This window comes from Macrobrachium rosenbergii, chromosome 51, assembly GCF_040412425.1.
Source record: "Macrobrachium rosenbergii isolate ZJJX-2024 chromosome 51, ASM4041242v1, whole genome shotgun sequence".
NCBI lineage: Eukaryota > Metazoa > Arthropoda > Malacostraca > Decapoda > Palaemonidae > Macrobrachium > Macrobrachium rosenbergii.
In genome coordinates, this window is record NC_089791.1 from 69,332,178 (window position 1) to 69,357,917 (window position 25,740).

The 25,740-nt window shown below is 44.5% G+C and overlaps 1 protein-coding gene across 1 annotated transcript in view; it reads left to right on the forward strand.

Moving 5' to 3' along the window:
• Positions 1-25,740, forward strand: part of LOC136833092 (uncharacterized) — a 532,781-nt gene that overhangs the window by 223,303 nt on the left and 283,738 nt on the right. The window contains exon 4 of the mRNA XM_067094739.1: positions 7,396-7,517. Coding sequence (XP_066950840.1) covers positions 7,396-7,517 — 122 coding nt within the window. The remainder of the gene's footprint in view (positions 1-7,395; positions 7,518-25,740) is intronic.

Sequence of the window (25,740 nt, forward strand, 5' to 3'; positions counted from 1 at the left end):
GGAGCACTTATACTGCACCCATTCTAGGTGAGCCCTCAAATAACAGAGACCAAAAGAAAAATGGTCTGACGCAGAGTGCGTTGTTGCCACAATAGTGGATGACTTACAGTGTGCTGTTGCCAGTCTGCAGGTTAAGACAAGGAAGAACCTAGGCAGTCACTGTAGACAAGAGAAAGAGCCTTCTTGTCTTGAGTCCTATGCTCTTATCAGTGTCAACATGCACTATACTGGCCAGGACCAACTAGAAGAGAATTCTTTGAAATTGTTGGTCTTTCTAGTGGAGCCCCTCTAGGACCATGAGAGTAACTCCTTTGAGGACTCACAGTGGCTGCACTATCAAAAATTATGTTTTTCCTAGAAATTGTGGATAATTATTTACAATCCTATTTCTTTCTTCTATTTTCCCAGAATCTCTGGAGTCTTGAAGTCTTATTAGTGATTATGTAATATTTGTAGATATTGGCTCCTTAATACTCCATAATGAATGTGAAATGTTTGGTTTTAATCAGAGAAACAGATTGCAGAGACTAGTTGGTTGAGTTCAGGTTGCATATTCTTGCTAATCTATTTGACAATTTAGGGGATAATATAAAACTGTGTAAAGAAAAGTAGAATGTAGTGTAAATTAACAATTATGTTTTATGTATATTATAGTTTGTTCATGACACTTACCTGACAGATATATATATAGCTGTATTCTCCGAAAGGGACCGACAGAAATTCAAAACTTACGGCACACGCAGATGGGCCAGGTGGTTAGTACCCATTCCCGTCCCGCTGGGAGGCGGGCATCAGGAACCATTCCCATTTTCTATTCAGATTTTCTCTGTCGCCGGTATTGTCAACACCTGTTGTCAATACCTCCGCTGTTGGATTTCGTAAACTTTTCCACTAAGTATTCTGATTGTCTTTTGGTTTTTTGATTTTGGCTTTGTGGATAGGCATACGCTTCTTTGGACTGTTTTGATTTTGGTTTTGGCTTTTCCTTGAACAAGTTGTCTGGATCTAGTTCTGCTAGTTTCAGGGTGTGTGTTGTGAAGGAGTGTAGGTGAGGCTACCGAAAGCTATAGACCACACAGTATGCATGAGATGTAGAGGGCATGTCTGTATGTTGATGATCGCTGCAAGGAGTGTGAATCGTTGCCTGATTCTGATTGGAAGGCTTACGATAATTACGTTCGCAAAAGAGCGTGATCGTAGAAGGAGGTCTTCCTCCAGGAGTGTGTCGGTAGGTGGGAGTCAGGGTATTAATTTATCTCCTGTTAACCCTACTAATGCTTCTCCTTCCCTGTAGAGTCGCCTTCTAACCCCTGGATTGCGTCTTCATGAAGGTAATGCCATTGCGCAGATTTTGAACTCCATTCGTACTTTGGAGTCTAAGGTGTTGGCGATCGAAAGTGCAGTGAAGTGTAGTGATCCCCAGTGTTGTGGAGGGGGCGCCAGATCGGCCCTATAATGCCTCTAGGCCTAGACCTCTGCCGAACTCCCAGGACTTAGGAATGGGCATGTCGAAAGTCGCAAGAGGGTTACGGGACCCCACCGATCTGGCGCCCCTTCGGCAGGCCTTGTTGACGCCTCCCAGGCTGCCAAGGATCGTGCTCGCGCACGGATCCTAAAATTTGATTGCTTTTCGCCCTCCGAGGCGCCCTCTCCACTTAAGGGGTCACGCTCGGTTGACCCTCGTCCTTTCAAGAGGAGCCGCGTTGAAGAGGACGCTTCTTCTCCTCTTCTCGTGCTTTGGAATCTTCTCCCGACTGGCTGCTGTAGATTTGCCACGCAGAAGAGGACCAGGATTTCTTCGGAGGAGGACGTTGCTGAACGCCCCAGCCGCACCAAGAAGAGAGCCTCTGTCGCCCTTGGTAGAAGGAGGAGGACGTCTCCTTCCCCTCTTCTTCTCTTAAGAGCAGCCCTTCTCCTGAGAGGGCTCTCCTTGCCGCCTTATCCAAGATATGCAGTGGCAGTTAGCTTCCTTTCTCGCTGCTAAGGAGAAGGAGCCTCGTGGGCGCCAAGGATTTGTCGCTGCCAGTTAAAAGATCTAAGAGGTCTCCCTCTCCTTCTCTTCGTTCGTCTCTCTCCCCTGTGGTTTCTCGTAGTCGCCCTCATCGTTCTGGGCGGATCATCAGCTCTCCTTGCCCCGTCGTGACACGCTGGTTGATCATGACGCCTCTGCAGCTAGGCTTGCCGCTAGTAAGAGTTCGCCAAGACGCCTTCTGCCTCTCCTCCTGCTTCTCGCCTCGCTTTTGACGCTCGCAGGACGCCCCCAGGACGCTCGTTATTCCCGATCCTGCACGACGCTCTTCAGGACTCTCGTCAAGAAGCTTGGCGGTCGCTTCGTCAGACTTCGCCAGGACGCCGCAGCCAGAGACAGGATGCTCTTCAGGACGCTCGGCTGCTTGTGAAGCAGGACGCCGTCAGGACGCCGCAGGACGCTCCTGTGATGAGTTGTTCCGGATTTTTCTGCGGCTTCTTCCCACGCAGAAGAGGTCTCTGGGCCGAATTGGACCCAAAGGTCTTTGTCTCTCTAGCCCCGGAAGACTCTCCTGTCGCTCCTGTCGAAGAGGCTGATTTGTCTCAGGAGTCGGACTCTGCAGAACAAGAGCAGCCCCCTCTTTCGCCTTTCTCCGACTCACCGGGTTTTGGCTAGCATGCTTAAGGAACTTTTTTCCTGATAAATTTCAGCCTTCTGCTCCTTTTCCCCTCCTTCGCAGTTAGCTTCTTCGAAGGTGAGGAAATCGCCCGGCTTCCTACAAATGAAGACTTCTCTGGCTACTAGAAAAGCTCTCAAGAGAGTCAATGCGTGGATGGAAGATAGGAAGTCTCAAGGAAAATCTTCCTTCGCTCTCCCCCCGTCTAGATTGTGCGGGAAAGCTGGAATGTGGTATGAGACGGGAGAGGAAATTGGCTCAAGAGTTCCTTCTTCCTCTCAAGGTGATTTTGCGAGCCTCGTTGATGCTTCAAGGAGGTCTCTTCTTTCTTCGGCGAAGGTGTCTTGGACTCTTTCTGGAGACCGACCACCATCTGAAAGACCTTTTCAAGTCTATGGAGGTTTTTAACTTTCTGGACTGGTGCTTGGGGCCTTGGACTTAAGGACTCGTAGTCCGGATTCTATTTCTCTGGGGGAGCTGTCCAGTGTACTGTCTTGCATGGACAAGGCCGTCAGGGATGGCGCTGATGAACTGGCTTCACATTTTGGTACAACCCTCCTAAAGAAGAGGGCTTTGTACTGCAATTTCGCTGCCAAGTCGGTTTCTCCTGTTCAGAGGGCTGAGTTACTTTTTTGCCCCTCTTTCTAGCCATCTCTTCCCCAGCCGCTTGTCAAGGATCTCGCCTCCAGCCTTAAGGAGAAGGCTACTCAGGATCTCCTTGCTCAGTCTTCCAGACGCCCTAGTGTCCCTTCTACATCTTCGCAAGGACTTCCCCAAGAGACAGAAGCCCTTTCGTGGGGAGATCTTCCTCCTCAGACCCTCTTTTCGCGAGGAAGAGGTCTCTCCAGAGGCGGAGCCCTTCTTCCCAAAGGGGCAAGAAGTGACTTTCCTCACCTCCAGACACCAGTAGGAGCCAGGCTTCTCCTGTTTTCGGAAGCCTGGAAAGTAAGAGGGGCGGATTCCTGGTCCTCAATGTAATCAAAAAGGTTACAGGATCCTGCTCGAAAAACCCCTGTCCTCTACTCCCAGAGATCTGTTGCCTTCTTACTGTCCTGGAGAAGCAACAGATCCTTTTAGATCTGCTGGAAGAAATGATCCAGAAAAGGGCCATAGAGCGAGTCCTGATCTGGAGTCTCCAGGTTTTTACAATCGTCTCTTCCTGGTTCCAAAACAGTCAGGGGGGTGGAGACCAGTCCTGGACGTCAGCAGACTGAACAACTTTGTCGTCAAAGAGAAGTTCAAAATGGAGACGCCCCAGTCGGTTATCAATGCACTGCGACCAGGCGATTGGATGGTCTCTCTCGACCTACAGGACGCGTGATTTTCATGTCCCCATTCATCCTCAGTTGAGAAAGTATTTGAGGTTTGTCCTGGGGAAGAGTGTACCAGTTCAGAGCTCTGTGTTTCGGACTGAGTACAGCTCCTATGGTATTCACAGTTCTGATGAGGAACGTTGCCAGGTGGCTTCATCTTGCCGGCATAAGGATCTCGCTCTATCTGGACGACTGGCTCATTCGAGCCACATCGGAACAAAGGTGTCTGGAGGACTTGCATTCAACTTTGAAACTGACAAAGTCCCTGGGACTTCTTGTGAATTTAGAGAAGTCGCATCTGATCCTCTCAGTCCATTCTTTATCTGGGGATTCGGATGGATTCAGTGGGTTTTCAGCCTTTCCATCCCAGGAACGCCAGCAGCACTGCTTCGTAAAAGTTTCGCCTTCCTGGGGAAAGAAACATGCTCGGTGAGGGAATGGATGAGTCTGCTGGGGACCATTTCATCACTGGAGAAGTTTGTTTCCTGGGAGGTTGCATCTCAGACCCCTACAGTTCTTTCTTATGGACAACTGGAAGAACAAGGAGGACTTAGACTAAGTCTCTCAGGATCTCTCTCTCTGTCAAGGACCATCTTCGGTGGTGGCTCGATCCTTTAAAGTTGGCAGAAGGGTCTCTCTCTATCTTCAGAGCCCTGACCTAGTGTTGTTTTCCCGACGCGTCCATGTCGGGATGGGGAGCAACACTAGGGGAGGGGAAGTGTCAGGCACCTGGAAAGGGGAACAGGTGTCCTGGCACATAAATCTAAAAGAACTGAAAGCGATTTTCTTGGCTCTTCAGTTCTTGAAGATCAAGTTGCAGGCCGGGTAATTCAAGTCAACTCCGACAACACCACGGCCCTGGCGTACTCTCAAGAAACAGGAGGTACTCATTCTCGGTCCCTGTTCTTGATCGCCAAGGAGATCCTGCTATGGGCACATTCTCGCCGGGTGACGATTCTCACTCGTTTTGTAGCAGGGGTCGAGAATGCACGCGCTGACCTTCTCAGTCGACAACATCAGCTTCTGCCAACAGAATGGACTCTGAACGCAGAAGTGTGTCAGGATCTTTGGAAGCTTTGGGGACGCCCCCTGGTGGACGTTTTTTCGCAACTTCAAGGACCACAAGGCTGCCCCTTTACTGCTCTCCAGTTCTCGACCGGGAGCCCTAGCAATAGATGCCTTTCTCTGGGACTGAAGGGTCTAGATCTGTACGCCTTTTCCCCATTCAAGATTCTGGGGAAGTCGTCAGGAAGTTTGTAGCCTCAGAAGGGAAGGAATGACTTTAATCGCTCCCTTTTGGCCTTCAGCAGAGTGGTTCCCAGAGGTCATGTCTCTCGTGGTGGACTTTCCAAGAACGCTTTCCTTTGAGAACAGATCTTCTCAAACAACCCCACTTCGAGAGGTACCACAAAAATCTTCCCGCTCTGAGTCTGACTGCATACAGACTATCGAGAAGTTGCTCAGAGCGAGAGGTTTTTCTAGACCAGTGGCTAATATCGCTAACGCCAGGAGAGCCTCTTCCAGCGCAGTGTACCAGTCCAAGTGGGTCATTTTAGGAAGTGGTGTAAACTTAAGGGAATTTCTCTCCACCACGACCTCTCTATCCCAGATAGCGGACTTCCTTTTATCTGAGAAAGGATTTGAAGCTGGCAGTCCCTACCATCAAAGGCTATAGGAGTATGCTGTCAACGGTCTTCAGGCATAGAGGCCTGAACTTATCGGACAATAAAGACCTTCATGATCTTCTTAGGTCTTTTGAGACGTCTAAGGTAGCCTCCCTGTTACCTCTCGTGGAATTTAGATGTAGTTCTAAAATTCCTGATATCAAGAGGTTTGAACCTTTACATTCTGCTTCCTTCAAAGATGTAACCAAGAAAAGCTATTTTCCTAACTGCTCTGGCGACGGCGTAAGAGAGTTAGTGAACTTGGCGATCAGCAAGATTATAGGTTTCAGAGGCCCTGATGCTGTCTGTTCTCTGAGCCCTATGTTTCTTGCAAAGAATGAAAACCCGTCTTCCCTTGGCCCAGGTCCTTGAAATTAAGGGCTTGATGAACATCACTGGACAAGAACCTGAGAGAACCCTGTGTCCTGTCAGGGCTCTAAAATTTTATTTGCAGAGGACCCAGGATTGTAGAGGTCCTTCTAGCAATCTTTGGTGCTCGGTTAAGAGGCCTGATATACCTCTCTCGAAAAATGCCCTGGCGTTCTTTCTACGAAGCACCATCATAGACGCCCATTCCAGTGTGCTAGACGAAGATTTGAGAACTTTGAAGGTTAAGGCTCACGAAGTGAGAGCCATTGCTACCTCAGTGGCCTTCCAGAAAAACCAGTCTCTCAATGACATTCTGTGCCACTTTTGGCGAAGCACCTGGTCTTTGCTTCTCATTATCTCACAGAAGTGAAGACGTCCTATGAGAATTGCTGTGCGCTGGGACCTTACGTTTCCGCAAATACGATCTTGGGAACAGAAAGCACTCTCATCCTCTCCTTTAGTTTTGTTTTTGTGTGTTTTTAAATATTTTATGTGTTGTTTTTATGGTCGTTGGGTCTCCACCAGTGGTGGTCGCCCCAGTCCTTAGTTTATGTTAATCTTTTTGACGAAACTAGGCTTGGTCAGGTGGTTGTTAGTTTGTCGCTACCCTCAAAGTAAGGTCATATGGTCTAGTCACATTGTGGTCTCGCCCCGTTGACAGATCATCTAGATTCCACCAGCTTTATAGGTCTCTACCTCGCTGGAGTTTTCTAGTAAAGCAGAAGCAGGCTTGGGTGACAGTAATCACGAAGTCAGCAATGCTAACAGGTAAGGAACCAAGGCGCCAATCGCCTACATAGTTTTGTTTCCAAATCCTATTCTGTCTCTTCCCACCTCCAATGGTGGATTCAGCTATATATCTATCTGTCAGGTGAGTGTCATGAACAAAATGATATTTTTATGATAAAATAAAGTTTGTTCATACTTACCTGGCAGATATATATAATCATAGTACCCGCCTCCTCCCCTCAGGAGACAGTAGTTCTAGTTTCTAGAAAATCTGAATAGAAAATGGGAATGATTGATGCCACTCCCAGCGGCCGGAATGGGCAGTTAACCACCTGGCCCATCTCTGCGTGTGCCGTAAGTTTTGAATTTCTGTCTGTCCTTTCGAGAATACAGCTATATATATATCTGCCAGGTAAGTATGAACAAACTTTATTTTATCATAAAAATATCATTTTTGAGTTTATCACTATGCTTGGTGACTTGGCAAATTTCTGTAATGTACAGTAAGTTTGCTACACAGTGCTGCACTTTATAAGCTTTAAATAAAATTGAAGTATCCAGAGAACACATGAACAATTTTGGGGTAGGTAAAATCAAAATTAATATTGTATTCAAAATGTTAGAATTTCTTTGCTGTTACAGTTATTTTATTCACCAACTCATTTGTCTTTTTAGGTGATTTTAATGCAGACGCGGTAGAAGAAAAATGGGACAAGGTACGAATTGTGTGTACACAGCCATTTCGGAAAGATGTGCAATTTGGGCTTTCCTTATTTCGTCTACATGCAAATTCTGAGGTATTTAACTCAGTTATCTTAGTTATTCCTTTATTTACCTCTCTTTTCCCCATGTTTCTCTTTGAAAAACTGTTGTCCCATGGTGTTTTCACCACCAACTAGTATCAGTTTATCCAAGTAGCACACAGCATATGCTGCAACCTGCATGCTTCATAAGGCCCTGCGATGTTAGCACACCTGTTCCAATTCAAATCTATCTCTAGAGTCATTCAGTATTTGGCCAATCTGTTTAAAAAAAAATAGCTAAAGTATTGGGATGAACTGCCTTTCTACCATTCATGAAAAAAGTGTAAGTACAACTTTGAAGGATGAATTTGAATGACTAGAAGGGCAATGAAGGAATACAAATAATCCCTATTTAATAACCAGGCAGATTGACAATTAAAACCAGGCAGTACAGGTGGAACACCACTCTTCACTGTAAAGGTTGCTTACACCTGGGGTTATCCATTTAAAATGACAACAGCTATAAGTTCATTTTTTAAAAATGTGTCTTCACTTAAAATACTTAGATAGGTTATTCTTTTGTAAGATGTTGAAAGTTACTATGTTAAAAGTAGTACATATTAAAAGAAAATGCAAAAATGTAGGTTGTACAATGCTAAATGTGGTTTTATTGGTAATTTTTGACTGCATAGTTGCTTATTTCGTCCTTAAGGAGTTACCTTTCAAGGGTCTGTCAGAGCTCCATGGTCACCATACTAATATCTAAGAATTCTCTAATAGTTGGTCTCTTGGCCAGGTATTGTGTCATAATGATAAACACTATAACATGTGATGGAGTATGTAATGGACTCAAAGATAAGAGGGCTCTTTCTCTTGTCTTACAGCGAAGCTGTACCAAAGCTTTGTTCGTACACGGCTTACAAACCATCGGTCCTTTATATTAGGAATACTTACAGTGTAGCTGGAAACGGCCGTTGAACTTTCAAACAAGATAGTTGGGCAGTTAATTATTATCCGGTAGGTGGGAGTCCTGCCCACCTGGACGTAAACATTCCAGTTTGCTTTCAGCCATCATGTGGTGCAGGTTTGTGTTCCTCCATCTCTTCCCTGATTGTCGTTGAGCTGTTTTTCCTGGTGGGATCTCTCTTTCTTTGTTTTTTGCTTGAGTATATGTGTGTAACTTTAAATATGCAAACCCATGAATCTGACAAGCCTGTTCGTAAGGCCTCCTTCCCTCAGCGTGTGTCCTGAGGTTAACGGCAAGAAATGCGATGGTTTCCGCTCGTATGTTGAGGTTGGTCCTCACGCCCTCTGTCCATCCTGCAGGGGGCATGTTTGCTCACGTGATTCTACTTGTGTTGAGTGTTGCTCCTGGTCGGCTGAGCAGTGGGTGAAGTTTGAAGGGAGGAAATGGTATCGGAGAAGGGCTGCGAGGCATCTTTTGAGGGTCATATGCCCCCGACTACGCCCTTGGTGGCCAACCCTTCTTCTTCATTTCTCTCTCCCGGCAAGCTTCCTCTTCTGGCTGTCTATCCTTTGGGAGAGGACTCTCCTTCGTCTTCTTTGCTCACTTCGTCGGGCTTGGAACAACTGGGGGGGAGCAGGCAATCAGGACGACCTCCTCTTGGGGGCCTCTCCTCGCTCCGGGCAGGGAAAATTTTTCCTTCAGAGCGAGAGGAGTCTCCCTCCTCTAACTTAACCTTTTCTCCTTCCAGTTTGACGGTCAAGCAGTTCCTTGGCAAGCAGGTGACTGATTTGGATGCAGCTTGGCGATCCTTGGGTCTTTTGAGGCCTCCGTCCCTGCAGGGCCTCTTTTCTCATCTGTTGAACACTCCATTGGTGACCCACACTGCCTCTACCACCATGACTACCTCGGTGACAATGACAGTGATCGCTAAGATGCCGGTGACTGTCTTTCTGCACTTCCCTACCCAGGTGACTTCTGTCCCAGCATCCCAGCACGTGGTGCCCTTGCCTCCAGGTGTCGCTGTGGCCCTGCCATCCCTTGTTGTACCGTCAATGATGGGTACCTCCTCTGTGCCCCATATGATGGCTTCTGCCCCTGCTGCTCCTGTGATCTCTGCTGTCCGGGCTGCTGTTGCTCTCCACCTGCCCTGGCTGTCCGAGCCACTCGCATCGCCGCTCCTGTTATAAATGCTCCTGTTGCCCTGGCTGCCCCTATGATGTCTGCTGCTCCCTCTTGGCTGGGGGACTTGACCACCATCCTGAAGAAGTTGAGGAAGGGGTCCTGTAAGGTGTCATCATCGTCGTCTTCATCGACTTCCTCTTTGTCCTCATCGTCTGCTACCTCCTCCTCTTTCTCTTCTGAGGCTCGTCAGCCGAAGAAGAGGAAGGCTGCCTCTCCCCCACCCTAAGAAGTCCTGCCATGGGGCTTCTAAGGGCCTGCCTCCCTCCACAGGGGAAGCAGTGGGATCTCTCATCGGCTCCTCCCAGCCTTTGGGCTTGGGAACCAAATCGCTTACCTCACCAGGGTCTTGTGTTCCGGGAGCCGCGGGTGCGCAGACCTCAGTTTGCGCTTCTGTCACCAGTCCCAAGAAGTCTACTTCTAAGACTGGCGGTGTGCTGGGTGCTCATTCGCAAGTCACTCCGAGTACTCAAATCTCCAAGGAGTCTCGAGCATCCCAAACCAGTGCCGGAGAGACCTCTCACCGCCCTGGTTCAAGCACAGGGCAAGAGAAAGAGCCGAGTCATGCAGGTGTCTCGGCTCTTCCTGCCTGCACTACCACCAGTGCTCGGCCAGGTTCCCAGCCTAGTGTCTCGGTCCCGAGGGTCCTAACACCTGGAGAGACAGAGAGGAGGTCCCCTGTCCGGTCTTCTTCTCATGAGGTTTTGGCCCCAAAGAAGACTGGGGCACGTCAAGAGGACAGCGCAAATTCTCGCCAGCCAGCTGTGCGTTCAACCCTGCCCAGCCCCTGATCACATTCACGCGATTGGCTCAGTTTGGCCGAACTCCAGCGCTTTGGCAACATGAACCTCTATGCTGTCCTTGGAACAACGCCTGCTGAGGCGTAAGCGCCTCATAGACTCGGTTGTCGCCATCACCGCTGGTTGATGATTGCTAGCGGTCTGCCCTCCTGCTGGTTCCACTGGCAGATCTGATGGAGTGCCTAATCCTCACCTGTCCCCTCAACCGCCTGGAGTTTTACTGGGAGGCACGAGATGGACAGGAGGAACCCTGGAGAGTCGCTCTCTCAGAGTTCAACTACGGGTCTGTGTTCCTGGCTCTGTCTCGGATCAACTCGGTCGATGCCCGAGTAGTTCAGGATGGATATAAGGGGTCTGCCGAGGTTCTCCTCCTGCCGGAAGAGTAGATTGGGAGGACTGCACCCTGGAAGGACTCGAGAGTCCTCTTCCTCAGGATGCGGACACCCCAAAATACAGAGGACCTTTGCAGAGATGATCGTGCTGATTTCAGCACAGCAATCTCAGGGAAGGGACCACGGCTCTTCTGTGGTTCGTCTGGACATGTTAAAACCTTTGGGGCCCTAAGAAGGAACCAAAGGTTTCAGTGGGGCTGGTGTGGTCCTTGCTTGCCGAGGGGGTACTTCACAGAAGGGATTTTACATGCACTTGGAGGGGTCCTTGCTGATCAGTCAGGTTGACCCAGACCTGGATCATCTTGGCCTGGGTCTCTTGCTGCAGCAACTTGTTTCGGAAGGGGTCCCCTTTCACAGCCAGAGGCAGCGACTCCTGGAGGCTACCGCCATGGCGGCCCTCCAGGCAGTCTCCTGGCTGGATCTGTGGTTGTTCACAATATCCAAGGTGGCTGCCTCCTCAGGTGCTATTGTTCCTAGAGAGGACTCTGCCTTTGGGAGACTGTGTCATTCTGGAGGTAGAGCCATCTCTTACCTTGCCCACCAGACAGTAAACCTGGTGTTGAAGAGAAGGGATGCTGTCCTGACTCGGATCACCAGGTCTGTAGGTCTTGAGTCGGGATTGACCCTGAGGAACGGACTGTTACTGGGTTTTGGCAAGGGATGGGCCGAAGACAGCAACCACCTTGTCCATCAGGCAGTGGCTAAGATCTCTGGATCTTCATGCACCAATGCAGCCTAACCTTCGGGTCAGGCTAGCACTTCCTCAGCCCCTAAGAAGACCCAGGCTTTGAAGGGCACCCACGGGAACACCCAGCCTTCTTCTGCTGGAAAGGGTGCACAGTTGCGCCCCTTTCAGCCTGATTTTCAGTCTGGAAAAGGGGGCAGGGGGAAGAAGGGGAAACGCTAGGGGCGGCGTTCCCCTCCAGATGCTGCCATTGGTGGGGGTGCCTGTTAAGCCATTGGGGAACATGGCAGCGATACGGAGCCAAGACCTGGGTAGTGGATGTCCTGTGGGGAGGGATATCTACTCCCTTTAAGTCTCGCCACTCCTCACCAACTCTCCAATCTGTCTCCTAACCTACATTCCCGGTTCTCCAAGGATCTCGCACTCAGGCAAGAAGTACAAGCCATGTTGAGCAAGGGCGCTGTGGAAGTCATATCGGATCAGTCCCCAGGCTTTTACATAGGGAAAACCTTGGGGGGTTGGAGACCAGTCATAGACCTCTCTCCCTTGAACCAATTCGTTCACCAAACTTGGTTCTCGATGGAGACGGCGCGGTCCATGCTTGCCTCCGTCAGGGAGAACGACTTCATGCTTACAATGGACTTGAAGGATGCGTATTTCCAAATACCCATCCATTTGTCCTCTCGCAATTACCTTCACTTTATCCTCAGGGAGGTGGCGTTCCAGTTCAGGAAACTCTGTTTCCGGCTCTCGAACACTTCTCAGGTGTTCACGCGAGTGTTCACCCTGGTGTTAGCTTGGGCCCATTCACAGGGGATATGTCTGTTGGGGTATCTTGACGATTGGCTTGTCCTGGAGAGCTCCTGCTTGCAGTTGCTTCAGGACAGGGATCTACTCCTCGAGTTTTGCCATGATCTAGGGATTGTAGTAAACCTTGAGAAGTCCAGTCTCACCCCCAAGCAGAGGATAAAGTGCCTGAGCATGCTGATAGATATGGTAGCAGCCAGAGTCTTTCCCTCGGACACTTGCATCAGCAGGTTCAGGAAGGCAGCACAGTTGTTCCTTTCTCGACGGGAGCAGCCAGCTCGGCAATGGCAAGTCATCATTGGTCACCTGTTGTCGTTGGAGAAGCTGGTCCCTCATGGGTGACTTCACCTTCGCTCCCTTCAGTGGAGACTGAAGGAGTACTGGTCCCGGTCTCAAGACCTCAATCCTTTTCAGTCCTCTCTCGGGAAAGTGAGAGAGTATCTGGACTTGTGGCTGGACCACAGGAACCTCTTAATAGAGTATGCCTGCATACCCCTCTGACATGCTTCTGTTCTCAGATGCATCAACCGAGGATGAGTTGCTGACTTTGGGAGTGTGGAACCGAGACGACAAGCGCCTTTGCATCAGCATCCTGAGCCAAGGCGGCCTTCCTGGCCCTCCAAGAGTTTTAGGATCAAGTGATGGGAACTCCATGGTGTTAATGAGCGACAACACTCGGTGGTGGCATATGTCAACAAGCAGGGGTCTCATATCTCTTCCACTCACCAGTTGACGATGCAGGTGCACGATTGGGCGGTAGCTCACTGGTAGAGCTGTCAGCCAGATACATTCCAGGCTGTATGGGGTTTTTATTGTACGCAATTGGGGCAGTATGATGGGAACAGATTTGGAGGTTAGTAAATGAAGCTCGACTTTTCTTAACCTAATTTATTACCTTAATACTACAGTGGTCATCAAAAAACCTTAATCTGTTAAACTTATCCTCCTATAACTAACTTGGCCTAACTTTATTCTACCAGGACCCCAAAAGAACCCAAACCGAATTCCTAAACCTAAATCTATAGTGTTCCCCAACTATGGTCTCTGAGACTTCTTCAGATTGTTAGCTTGCTCAACATTAGCCAGTTTAGGATTTAGTCGCTATCCTTTTTCCTATTGAGAGATCAACACCTAGTTCTGTTCCTTTCCAACTGCTGTTGAACTCTATTTGCTGCAGGTGTGTCGAGATTGGCACCTTTTGGAATTTAGTGTCGTATATGGAGGAACGGGAAAAGAGCTGCCTGACCAAGTGTTTTGTTTCTCTTCTACAATCTGGCAGCTTCTCATTCTCTGTGTTTCTTATCACTTCTCTGCCTTATCCTTTTTTCTATTTCCAACAGCTCTTCTACAATTTTTTTTTTAACCAGATTCTACAGCCATAAGGCAGGCCAACAACAACTTCAACCACAGACTTTTCACTACAGTTCCCCATCAGTAGATAACTATTCCCAAATAGCTTCTGGTAAGGAAGCATCCTAACTTCTCAAGCTGCTTACACATTGGGTTGAAGGGGAGCAAGTCACTCTGTCCTGACACACTCAGCAAACTGCAAGTATTAAAGAAAAACAAAATTTAAACTTAGTTAATGAAAAAGTCACACATCAACGCACACACAAATATTTACAAAACAAAAAACAGACATTTAATCACACACCCCATTTTTTCACACTACCACCACACTTCCCCTTACTAAAACAAAGGAAATTTTTTTTTAATTTATTTATTTATTTATTTTTTTCAAAATCCCCTTCTCACTACCCATTCATAACCTGGAACTGGACCTTGACTTCATGTCCAGGACCTCACATTCACCACCTCTTCTTCACTCACTTCTACTCCAACTGCTTTTATGTACTGACCCATATACATTGTTACCACTTTTCTTAACAACAAATCCGATTCATTCTCTCTATCAGTCAACATTCATAACATCTCACTCAGAGTCCTTATGGTTTGTTCCACCAACCCATTCACACTCGGCATGTATGGAGTTGTTAACACATGCTCGATACCCCACTCTCTTAACATTCGCTCAAAAGGTCGACCAACAAATTCTGGCCCATTATCACTCAACGTTCTTACTGGCTTCCTCACACATGCAGTCAACAAGACCATACTGACCACTCTTTCAATGTTCTCACTAGTTTTATTCTTCACTGCTGCACAACTTACAAAACTTACTCTTATGATCTACCTTAACAACACTGCTACATTTCCTCTTGCAGTTACTGGAAAAGTTACACAATCAGTTGCCACTAACTCCACAGCTCTTTCATGCCCAACTTCAAAACAGGCGGGCCAGCATACACTCTGACATTTTCCCCTTTGACATCTTCACATGCAAACGCCACATCTGTACAAATTTTCCTTAAATACGAGGAAAACACAAATCTCAGAAAACTATCCATTTACTGTATTCAACAACAAAGGCCATCTTCTTCCAGGTACTCCCCTCTCTTAATACACCTCTTTAACTCACTCACTATCAAACACTTCCGCTACATCTCCTCAACATCCTCTGTTGTTGGCAGTTCATTCTCATTCTTATCCAACTTCACTATACTGTATCCTCATCCTCACTCAGACTCCTATAAGTCATTCCCACAAACCTGGCCATATTTACTGCCTCACTTTGAATTTTCCCTTTTACAACCTCATCTTTCAACAGAACTCCTTTCCCAACATCCACTACCAATCCATTCTTCCTAAAGAAATCTATCCTAAACAGGAAACAATACAGCATTTGCTCATCTCCCAGTACTACAAAACATGCTTCCATCTCAAACTCTCCCAACTTTACCTTCAACCTCACCTCCTCCCATCCAACTGACCTTCCTGCTATACCTCTTATTGACTTATTCACCGCTCTCCTTTTAACGTTCCAATCCACTCTCTCAACATCCCTAATCACGTGTTCACCAACGATATTTGCACTCCTGTGTCAACCAAACCATAGTATTGTCCTCCACTGATATCTACTCCCAAAGTCATTGCGTTCCCCTCTTGTGTACACACATCCTTCACTCACCTCCTTACCATCATTTTCCACTTCCAACAATTCCAACGTTGTCTCTTCAACGTTCATACTTCCTTTCATAGCTCTTTTTCTCTACAACCCAGTTATAGTGTACCCTACTCAAACACTGCAAATGCAACTCACTCTCCCTCTCTTTCACTCCCTCATGCCAATACACTTTAGATTTCTCACCCCCAATGTGTATGGACACAATCACCTTATACTTCTTACTCACCACCATCAAAACCTGAAATGGGACTACTCCAGGACACATCATAGCTCTCAGACTCACCCTATATGGTTCCACATTTGACACTCCCAAACATCCAGGCCTCTTGCAAACTTCCTCAGTCACCTCCGCTTTCAGTTCATTTACCCTTCCAGGCACCCGCACCTTCAAACCTTCGTCTACCAAATCATTCAGTCCACACCACACACTTTCAAACATCGAGTCACCACCCCCCTTACTCTCACGTGCTACTACCAGTTCTCTCGGTAGATACTCTGGTCTTATGTCTCATTTTCTCTTCTTTCCCTTCTCCAGGTAGTGTAAACATCATATCTGCAACAATATTCCTTTTACCTTGGATATACTTTCATCACAAAATCAAAGTCACTCAAATCCTCTACCGTTCGTGCAATTCTAGCATCCACTCCCTTCATTTTCTGCAGATACACTAGAGGTTAATGGTCCGTACACACCACAAACCTCACACCATACAGAAACGGTCTTAATGCTTTCACACAAAATCTCAGTGCAGCCAATTCTCTCTCAGTAGTAGAATATTTTCACTCTGCCAAACTAAACACCTTTACTGACATAGGCTATCGCTCTATCTCTTTCAATTCCATTCACCACTTGCTTCTGCATCAAACATCCACCCATCGGCACTCCACTCATATCTTTATACACTTCTAACTTACTAGCATCTGCACTATAGTCAGGGTAAGCCAACTCCACATCCTTCACCATTTCTTCTTTCAGTTTCTCAAACACTTTCACCATCCTTTCATCCCACTTCACAACTGTACTCTTCTTGCAGCCTGTCCACTCTGACAATGGCTTTGCAATCCCCAAACAATCTTCCATAAACTTCCTTCCAAACTCTATCAATCCCAAATATCCACGCAACTCTCACATGGTCCTGAGTCGAGGGAAATTTCTCTCTCTTCACAAACTTTTCCGCTTTTGCACACCAGACTCACTCACCTTATGGCCCAAAAACTCCACTTCTCCCATGAACCACTCTCACTTACTCACCTTGACTATACTCCATCGGCTCCTTCATGGCGAAAAGGGCAGGGCATGGGAGGTGACCGGCGCTGCCACATCAAATATTACCACTCACGTTGTATGGTATATGACGGCAGCATAAGTTACACAAGACAAATATAATTGGTTGCTAATCAATTTTTGACAATTATCAAAGGCCCTCGTAATTTCTAGCATTTAACAACAATACAACAACACGTTTATTCTTAAACGTGACATAAAAATTTCCAGCGCTGCCAGTTCCTCTCTCACGTGTTAAGCTGACCTCAGGGCATAAAGATGTCAAACAGCCCGTGCCTCCACAAGGGAAGCTCAGTCAAAACACTCACTGACTCATTAAGGAGTCTGTCGCCTTACAAACAACATGGAAGGAAGTCCTCGTTCCCGCATTAATCTTCATTCACAGGCTCGAGAAATCGTTCATAAATAATCCTGGCATTCTTGAGTTTTATTATCAATATGACATTCATGACCCAAATAATCATCTATTTGTTTTGACAAACCCTTGTGAAGACTATAAAACACAAAAGATATTTTCCATCGGGTATGGGCATTCATGCAAAGGTATCTTGTATGTCATAACGATAAAAACTGATACAAAAACAAAGAAAAAACAATGAAATATTCCGAGTAAATGGCAAAGCTGGAACTAAGTCTGTAAAGAAAAGATGATATATGAATAGAAAAATGTTATGAATACTCTACTGGAAAGAAACGAAGGACCATATTATGAATAGATAAATTAAATAGCTGCCGATAATCTTATTTGAGTAACCTATGTATATTTATGCTGCGCTCTCCTATCTGTCTACACACACAATCCTTTTCAAATGTCAGCGCTCTCTCTCTCTCTCTCTCTCTCTCTCTCTCTCTCTCTCTCTCTCTCTCTCTCTCTCTCTCTCTCTCTCTCTCTATATATATATATATATATATATATATATATATATATACATATATATATATTTATATATATTTATGTATATATATATATGTGTATACATATATATACATGTATATGTATATAGACACATATACATACACAGTAAATTGACACAAAAACAAGTAAATTAAAAGTGTGGAAGTCCAGTAGCGTGAGATAATCACAAGGAAGGTTCAAAAAGAGATTCAATGAGGCCTATATGAAAAACAGAGACCTGGAAGAATGGAAATATTTTCGGAGTGTCGAGGCAATAGGGAACACCCAGAAGTATACTGCTCCCAGGAGACATTAACAAACGCCAAGGAGATTAAACCTCCTTGACAGAAGCACGGATTAAAAGGGGTAAATGGGAAGGGTAGGCCTTTAAAAACTCGAGAGAAGTACATTTGGCAACGTAGGGGACAACACCTAAATCGCCATGAAGGCGCCGATAGGGTATACCACCCCCAACTTCCTCTGATTTCCTGAACACCCCTCGCACCAACAACTCGTGCTCTTCTGTGGTCTTACTCATTACCAAAATGTTGTCAAGAAACACCGACACATTTTCGCAGCGAAAACCACTCAGTACAGTATTCATTGCTCTCTGAAAGACAGCTTGGGCATTAGCCAACCCAAAACTGCGATTGAAGAACTGATACTGTTTTTCGTGGTTGAGAAAGCAGTCATCAGCCTACAATCCTCTGCCACTGGCATCTGATAATACCCCCTTACCAGATCCATCTTGCTAAACACTTTCATCCCATGCATACTGTACACACAGTCAGACACCACACACATAGGGAATCTTTCTTTCACTGTCACTTCATTTACTCTTCAGTAATCAATACATTTTCAGTCTCCCATCAGGCTTTCTTACTATTCCAAGCACTTTTACTGGTTTCAATCATTCCTGTCCTTTCTAACTCTTCACACTGCTCTTCAATCTTGTGTTACCGGAGCTGGGAAATGTTGGGGTCTCTGATAAATTGATGTGTTGTCCGTCACCTGAATATGGAACTCTGGCCATCTAGCTGTCCCAAAGTCCTCATCACCTTGACTCATCACACCCATTCTTTCCCACAACAGCTCATACACCTGCTCTTTCTCTTTCTCGTTCAACTTCTCACTCAATCTCACCTTTTTCCTAAGCTTTTCTTTATTCCAGTCTTCTGACTTTTCCCCCTTCGGCCATCACATCATACCCCTTAATGTGTTTATCATTACTTAAATCAACCACACTTCTTAAGCTCCCAATCTATCACCCAGATGTATACCTCTCCACCTTTTCTTTTTCACATCTCCACACACCTTTACACCCTTTGGGTCCTTTACATCCGTAATTCCATCAAACACATGTGCGACCCGCCTTATCTCATAACATGCAGAGTTACTATCCAACATGAATATGTTACCCAAACTTTCTGCGCCGACTCCAGCATTGGTTCTCCACCCTACATTCACACTCCACACACTCCCCAAATCTCTTGGCAGTTGTATGTCCTCAATTGCATATGCCACCACTCCATAAACCATCTTCAAACTTACTTGTCCATCCTCTTCCACATACAACTTCACCCTCGTTTCACTCCCATTCATACCTCTATCATTTCTTGTTCTGGGTACACTTTTACCCTGTTTTTCTTCAAAAATGCGTACCCCAACAACCTATCATACCTCTCATTCGCTCTATGCACAACATAAAAAGCATCCTCCTCCAACCTTACTCCCGTAACACTAACCAACTCAACAAACCTCGCGCACACCTTTACCTCCAATCCTCCAATCCCAGTTATACTCGTATATCTAGCACATTCCTCCCTCCATGCTACATTTTCTTTTATTTTCTCATATGCCTTTTTGAAAACCACATTTCCACTACAACAATAATTATCAATCAATGCTTTCAATAACACTCCACCACATTCTACTCTGACACACAAACAACGATCTACTTGTTCCCCAAAACAGACATTTCCACTTAAAAACCCTTCTCTCACATGCAATATATCTATCCCTTCCATACCAGAGGGCTCACCACAGTAAACCCCCTTCACACTTAGTTTTCGTGGGGTTTGGGGTTTGGTATGGCAGATTTCCTTCATGTGACCCTCCATTCCACATCCTTCAGAGGGTTCTCACATGTCCTGGCAAAATGCCCCCTCATTCCACAGTTTCCACAATGAATTCCACTTACAGTAAACCCCCCATGTTCGCGGTCTCATGATTCACGGGCTCACCTGTCTGCTGATTTCTCTGTGGAACGTATATACACATTATTCACGGAAAATTCGCCCAGTCGCGGTTTTTTCACGAAGAAACACAATATTCATTTACCCTTTAACGCCGAAGCCCTATTTACAAAAACGTCTCCCATATGCTGGCGGCGTTCGTGAGTTAACGCCAAGCAGAAAAAGTTTTTTCAAAAAATCACCGCACGCTTTAGTTTTTAAGATTAAGAGTTCATTTTTGGCTCATTTTTTTTTGTCATTGCCTGAAGTTTAGTATGCAACCATTAGAAATGAAAAAAAATATCATCATATATAAATATTGGAATATATGACAGCAAAAAAAAAAAAAAACTAAATTGCGATGATTTTGGTATATAACAAATTTTAAAACAATCAAAGCAACACAGAGAAAATATTATCACAAAATGATGCATGAATTCAGAACGCCATGGACGTAAAAAAATGTTTTTTTCAAAAATTCACCATAAATCAAAATATTGTGCTAGAGACTTCCCGTTTGTTGAAAAATGAAGCTAATTGATTGAATATTACTAGACTGTAAGTGTTATAGCTATAATTGCAGTTTTCGACCATTTCGGTCGAAAGTTAAAGTTGACGGAAAGTCGAATTTTTCTATTTATCGATTTATATGGAATTATTTCAAAACCGATAAAAGCTACAACCATGAGTTATTTTTTGTTGTATTGTACATGAAATTGCACACATTTTCATATATAAAACTTTATGTAACAACTAATATAAAGCAGTGCAAATATTACGACAATGAGACGAAAGAATTTCTGAGATGTTCGGCCGAAGTTACCGCAAGAGACGTAAGGAAAATGTTTTTTAAAAATTCACCATAAATCGAAATATTGTGCTAAAGACTTCCAATTTATTGCAAAATGAAGTTAAACGATTGAATATTACTAGAATGTAAGAGTTTTAGCTTACAATTGCGTTTTTTACCATTTCGGTCGAGTTAAAGTTGACCAAGGTTGAAATTTTGGCAGTTATCGTGATTTATGTGAAAATATTTCAAAACTGGTAAAAGCTACAACCATGAGCTATTTTCTGTTGTATTCTACATGAAATTGCGCACATTTTCATATATAAAAGTTTATGTAACGAATAATGTAAAACGATGCAAACATTACAACAACATGACAAAAGAATTTCTGAGATGTTCGCCAAGTTACATGCAGCAGACGTAAGGGAAAAAATTTTTTTCAGAAATTCACCATAAATCGAAATATTGTGCTAGAGACCTCCAGTTTGTTGCAAAATGAAGGTACATGATTGAATATTACTAGAATGTAAGAGTTTTAGCTTATAATTGCGTTTTTGACCATTTCGGTCGAGTTAAAGTTGACCAAGGTTGAAATTTTGGCAGTTATCGTGATTTATATGAAAATATTTCAAAACTGATAAAAGCTACAACCATGAGTTATTTTCTGTTGTATTCTACATGAAATTGCGCACATTTCCATACATAAAACTTTATGTAACGACTAATATAAAACAGTGCAAACATTACGATAACGTGATTTAAAGAATTTCTGGCGCGGACGTAAGGAAAAAAGTTTTTTCAGAAATTCACCATAAATCGAAATATTGTGCTAGAGACTTCCAATTGGTTGCAAAATGAAGGTAAATGATTGAATATTACTAGATCGTAAGAGTTTTAGCTTAAGATTGCGTTTTTTTACCATTTCAGTCGAGTCAAAGTTGACTGAAGGTTGAAATTTTGGCAGTTATTGTGGTTTATATGAAAATATTTCCAAATTGATAAAAGCTACAACCATGGGTTGTATTTTGCTGTATTGTCCATGAAATTGCACACATTTTCATATATAAAACTTTATGTAACAGCTAATATAGAACAGTGCAAAAATTACGACAAAATGACGAAAAGAATTTATAAAATTTTCGGCTGAGTTACCGCCCATGCGTAAGAAAAAGTTTTTTCAAAAATTCACCATAAATCGAAATATTGTGCTAGAGACTTCCAATTTGTTGCAAAATGAAGGTACATTATTGAATATTACTAGAATGTAAGAGCTTTAGCTAACAATTGCGTTTTTCGACCATTTCGGTCGAGTCAAAGTTGACCGAAGGTTGAAATTTTTTGTAGGCGACGTACGGTACGTCCACTTGGCACCCAACAGACAATTTTAGTCGACGTATGATACGTCCAATAGGCGTTTAAGGGTTAATTACTGTATTTTCACATCATTTTCATGACTAAATGTACTTTTTGTGATAAAACTATTAAAATACTCATGTATAAGTGTTTTTAGAGATTTTTTGTGTTTGAACTATCAAAATAGGCAGTTCTAAGTGTTTTTAGAGGGGGTTTTAAGTATTCGCGGATTTTAGCTATTTGCGGGGGATTGTGGTACGCATCCCCCGCGAATACAGGGGTGTTTACTGTACTCCTACTCTCCTTCCACTCTGTCAGTCTCTCACTTGATGCCCCACCTTTCCGCTGCCAAAACACTTCAGCTCTTTCACTTGTGGGTAATCCACTAACATATGCCCTCTCTTTCCACAGCCAAAACACTCGCCATTGGCCAAACTGCAATCCACTTTCACATGCCCAGTCCTTCTACACCTGTAACACTCCTTGTCACTACTACTCATTCTCATCTGACCTCCCCTCAAATTCACATTCGTTCTACTCACACTTCCACTCCTAAACCTCTCTTGGCTTCTGCTCCAGTTCCTTTTCCCATTGTTCCCCACATTCACTTGCACATTCTTTTTCTTCCTTTTTCCACATGGTCTCTCCTACACTCTTCCAGCAAGGCTTGCATCACACCTGTCTCCTCACTCACCAAAGCATCCATATATGCCCTTCCATTTACCACCTCAAACCCATCGTACATCTCCTTTGGTTCATTATCATCTACTCTCAGGTCGTCTAGGATCTCTAAAACATCCTCCCAATTTAAACTCTTCCCCGACCACTGTTTCTGATCTTTTTTCTTCTCATTCAAAATTACCCTAATCTTCTCTGGAATAGTGGCCAAGAACTTCTGCATGAGGTGTTTATATTCCTCAATTCCTTCCTCTCCATACTTCCTTCTGGCTAAAGCTCCTAACCTATGGGCGGGCATACAAGCCCACTTCCTCTCCGGCTTCTATCTTTGCCTCCTTGAACCTATCATCCTTCTTGTATACAATACTTTCCTTCATTCTCCTCACCTGCCTAATCAATCTAGCCTTCATGGACTCATACCCTGGTTCACTCACACACATACTTCTACAGAACTTCCCCAGCCATTTCATCCACACACTATCACTCTCCCATACTTTTGTCCACAGTACTTCTCATAATCATCAGAAAATTCACACGTGTCTTCCCTTCCGTAAGCAAAATTTCTCAATCTGGGGAACCTCCCTCAGGAACACTGTTTTGGCCTCTTTCTCCTTTGCTTCACTCAACCCTTCACTACCACTACTACTACTGCCACTTCCACTCTTCCAATCATTCTCAACTTCCGAGTCCGGACTATCCCTCCAAATCCAGGAACTTGACTCCTCTTTCCTGACATCTTTCCCCTTTCATGTTCTCTTCTTTCCCTTTCTTCATTTACTTCTCTCTTCCTTATCACTTTTACTCACCTCACTCATACCGTCATGGCGGGTACTCCCTTACTCTTACTTGACAACTCCTTCCCTTTCTGAGGGATTTTCTCCTTTGCACCTTTTACCTCATCATTCTCACCTCCTTTCCCAACACTGGGTCCACTCTTAGCCATTTCAGCCATTTTCTTCACTATCTCACACTTTCTCATCCATCGCCTCTATCCTTGTAACCAATCTACTTTTCCTTGCCTGGGCTTCCTCTAATGTAATCTGTAAGCTGATTATCATGCACATCAGCCTATTCCACCTCCCATTCCAACCTTGGTCCCCTTCATCTGACCCAACACCTTCCATACCTGCTCCCTTTGCGCTCTCCAATTGTGCACCCGACTCTTACTGTACTATCAAAGGCCCCACATTGGGCGCCAAAATATTATGTAGGGGCATTTTCTTTTAGTACATAATTGGTGCAATATGGTGGGAACAGATTTGGAGTTTTTAAATGAAACTCTGACTGTCCTTAACCTATTTATCAACATAACCTACAGAATAGAAACTTAACCTAACTTTAACTACAATTCATCAAAACGTATCAAAAGAACCTTAACCTAATTGAACCTTGCTGTCACTAAATCTTAATACTATAATGTTCCCCAACTATGGTCTCTGAGACTTCTCCTTCAGATTAGGGGTTAGCTTGTTCAGCATCAGTCAGTTTAGGATTTTGTTGCTATCCTTCTTCCTACTGGAGAGATCAACACCTAGTTTTGTTCTTTTCCACTGTTGTCGAACTTTATTTGCTACATGTGTTTCGAGAGCGACACTTTGTGGGATTTAGCATCATATCCAGTATGGAGGAACAAGAAGGGTGGCCTGACCAAATGTTTTTGTTTCTACAATCTGGCAGTTTTGTGCTCTCTCCCTAGATTCCTTATCACTACTCTACCTTATCCCTGCCTCTGTTTTTAACTGTTCTTCTAATGTCATGTTCTCTTTCCTTTCTTTGATTTCTTTCTTTTTATCAGGTAAGGTGAAGGAGAGCTCCTCAATCTACATTAAACCACTCAAGCAAACTGCAAGTAAAAAAAAAGAAATAGATTAATCAAACAATTGTACACTAACATTCAAAAATTAAATATAATAAAAAAAGAAAAATCAAATATTAGTTCATACAAACCAACTTTTCATATAAATAACTTACCAAGTAATTATATAGCTATACTTTCCACTCATGTGACAGCTTAAATTTTAAAATCCGGCTTAAATTTTAAAATCCGCAATAGCGCTCCAATTGTTTAGTGTAGGTTTCCAGTCCCGCCCACTAACTGGAATGCTAGGAATGACTCAGCAGACAACCTCATTCTCCTTCTACCGTGCTCAGTGTAAACATTGGGTGTTTGAAGCAGCTATGTGTATTATTCGCTGGTTGGATAATCAGATTTCGGCGAAATATTATCACTGATTTCGAGTATACTTCAAGCCTACAGCTCTCAGGATTAGTAATTTATTGTTTTGTAATTAAGATCTGATTCAAGTTTATCATATTTTGCTACAGCAAATTTGCAATCAGTTGATTAACTCTCCTTTGCCGAGTAGCATATTATAATGAAAATATCGTGTTTGCTACTGAACCAATGTTTTCGATGGTGAATGCATATCGGCAAGCCTCAAATATGCTTGATAAGGAATTGAGATATGTTTTTTGTGATGGTACTCTGTGTACTTCAAAACAATTGTCGGTAAAGAATTAATTTAGCACATTTTCTTATTAAACTCTCCTTTGCAGAGAACTGAAAAAGTGTAAGGGCATAACGTAGTAAGGAGAGACATTACTTATTTTGGTGAGGATAGGCTTTTGGATAAATAGGCTTTCTTGACATCTGAGAATCGATGCCAAGCGCCCACTAGTTTCTGCGCCGAGTGCCCAGGAGCACTCATTAGCTTCCTGAGCTACTAGCTCGCCTAGCGCCCAGCTGCAATTGGCGCTATGTACAACCTGGGAGCACCCAGCATCTGGCTCCAACTCTTTCCACATTAATTTTTTCTCTCCTGCTACTAGTCTTCTTATCTTCTCCCACCCCTGAGTCCCTCGCTTCCTCCCCGTGCCTTTACCTGTCTTGTGTATGGGTTAACAGAAGTTAACATTGTGTAAGTTAACCTTGTGATAGTGTAGTGTTGTGCACTGGAGGAGGTGATTACCTGGCCTGTCGGTTCTCCTAGACCTAAGTCACTGTCATACTCCCCTGAACCTGGGAGAAGTCATACTGAAAGTCTGATGGAGGCTGATGGGAAGTCCCCCAGGTAGTTGGCCCCTCAGCTGAACCTGTTGTACGGTCCCAGGTTTTGACAGACAGCCACTGAAAAGGCATCTTACTGGATCTCCTAGACCAAAGATCACTGTTCTGCTCCCCTAAACC